We start from the raw sequence: 1,726 nt of genomic DNA on the forward strand, positions 1-1,726 counted from the left end.
CCATGTTTTTTGTTGGTTTTTTGTTTGTTTTTTGTTTTGTTTTGTTTTTGGGCCACACCTGGTGATGCTCAAGTGTTACTCCTGGCTCTGCGCTCAGAAATCGCCCCTGGCTTGGGGGGCCATATGGGATGTCAGGGGGATGCTGAGAGAACCTGCTCAGGCCTGTTCAAGAGGGACTTTTGTTACTATTTCATGATTCCTCCCCATTTCATTTGAGCTTTTCATAGAAAACTAGCTTCTCCTGGGAAATCATCTTTCATATAAGCTTGAAAAACTTCTTTTCTAAAATGCCTGGGATCGTAAATGCATGTATTGCATGAATGAAAAATGTATACCTTTTTTGTGAAATATATTTGTTATTTTATTAGTTTTAGTCTAGGTAAAATATTTAGCCAAACTGCATTATTCTCACAGTTAGGCTGAGAATTCCACTATATGGGGTTTTTGAGGTTTGGAACAATAATTTGTCTTGATGGTCTCATGTATACAGTCACTATAGTCAGTATCACACTTGCCACACTTGCAGCTTAGAGCAACAGGATAGGAGAAATATGGAGAAACATGAGGTGGACATCCTGGTATTTCTACAGTCTTGTACATGAAGTCTCTGTATATACAAACATCTTGAGACAGGGCATATTTGGGAAGAAACATTTTGCCATTGATATCCTGAAGAGAAAAAAAACACACAGAGAAGACAACATGATATGACAGAAGTTTAGGAGACATATAGAATAAATAAAATTTATTTACATTTGTCACTCATAGAAGTGAGGGAGAAATCTTTAGTTCTATTTCCTTTTTTTTTAATTTTTTATAAACTTTATTGATTGATCGATTGGTTGTTGGGCCACACCCCGAGGTGCTTAGGGTTCACTTCTGGCTCTGCACTCAGAAATTGCCCCTGGCAAAATGGGGGACCATATGGGTGACGGGAATTGAACCAGGTCCCTCCCAAATCGGCCACAGGCAAGACAAATGCCATACCACTGTGCTATCTCTCTGGCCCATTAGTTCTATTTCTGAATAGCAACTCAGTACACACTGAATCCCATAAAGATAAAAAGTCATTTTCTCCTCTCTTTTATCTTTGGTAGTGGAAGAAGATAAGGTTAAATAAATTTGGGGAGTAAATTACCTGTACTGAATGTGCTGAATACACCCACGCACTATCATAAACTGAATACTTCCGTTGTAAGAAATCAATAACCATGATAGTTAAGATGGGAGGCTCTGATATATCCCTTTTCCTTTCTGAACAGGAACGGACCTAGTCTTGGTTCATTCTCATATACAACAAAAACCAGTGAAATGATGTACATACCCGTGTCAAGCAATATCCAGCACAGATGGTGGTGTTGATAGCGAGGCAATAAGCACACTCTTTTCTTTCAACGTGCATCGTGTACTCAGTTGGAAAACAGAAAGACATTGCTTGCCCACATGCAAGGCCAAGAAATACAGATATCAGGAAGATAGACATCATGCTAAATCCAAGACAAAATTAAAGAATTGAGTACATGGATCCCTTAGGAGATTCAAAAGCAACATTAGAAAGAATGGAAATATACCGATGTGTAAATCATGTCTACTTTTATCAAAATCCTACATTTTTCTAAGCCCTGTATTAGGTGCTTTGATGTAGAACCCTCAATACACTTTTTTTTTTATACCCTGAACTGCCGCTACAAGCCACATATCCCAGAGTGGAGTAGCTCAGAAAGGC

The 1,726-nt window shown here is 38.6% G+C and overlaps 1 protein-coding gene across 1 annotated transcript; it reads right to left on the reverse strand.

Moving 5' to 3' along the window:
• Positions 1-414: 414 nt before the first annotated feature.
• On the reverse strand, positions 415-1,486 carry TSHB (thyroid stimulating hormone subunit beta). The gene is made up of 2 exons (XM_049766024.1): positions 1,325-1,486; positions 415-669 (listed from the first exon to the last, which is right to left on the reverse strand). Exons 1-2 carry the CDS (start codon positions 1,484-1,486, stop codon positions 415-417), a joined length of 417 nt encoding a protein of 138 aa, XP_049621981.1.
• Positions 1,487-1,726: the final 240 nt, after the last annotated feature.

The sequence above is a fragment of the Suncus etruscus genome, chromosome 19 (assembly GCF_024139225.1).
Source record: "Suncus etruscus isolate mSunEtr1 chromosome 19, mSunEtr1.pri.cur, whole genome shotgun sequence".
NCBI classification, from domain to species: Eukaryota; Metazoa; Chordata; class Mammalia; order Eulipotyphla; family Soricidae; genus Suncus; species Suncus etruscus.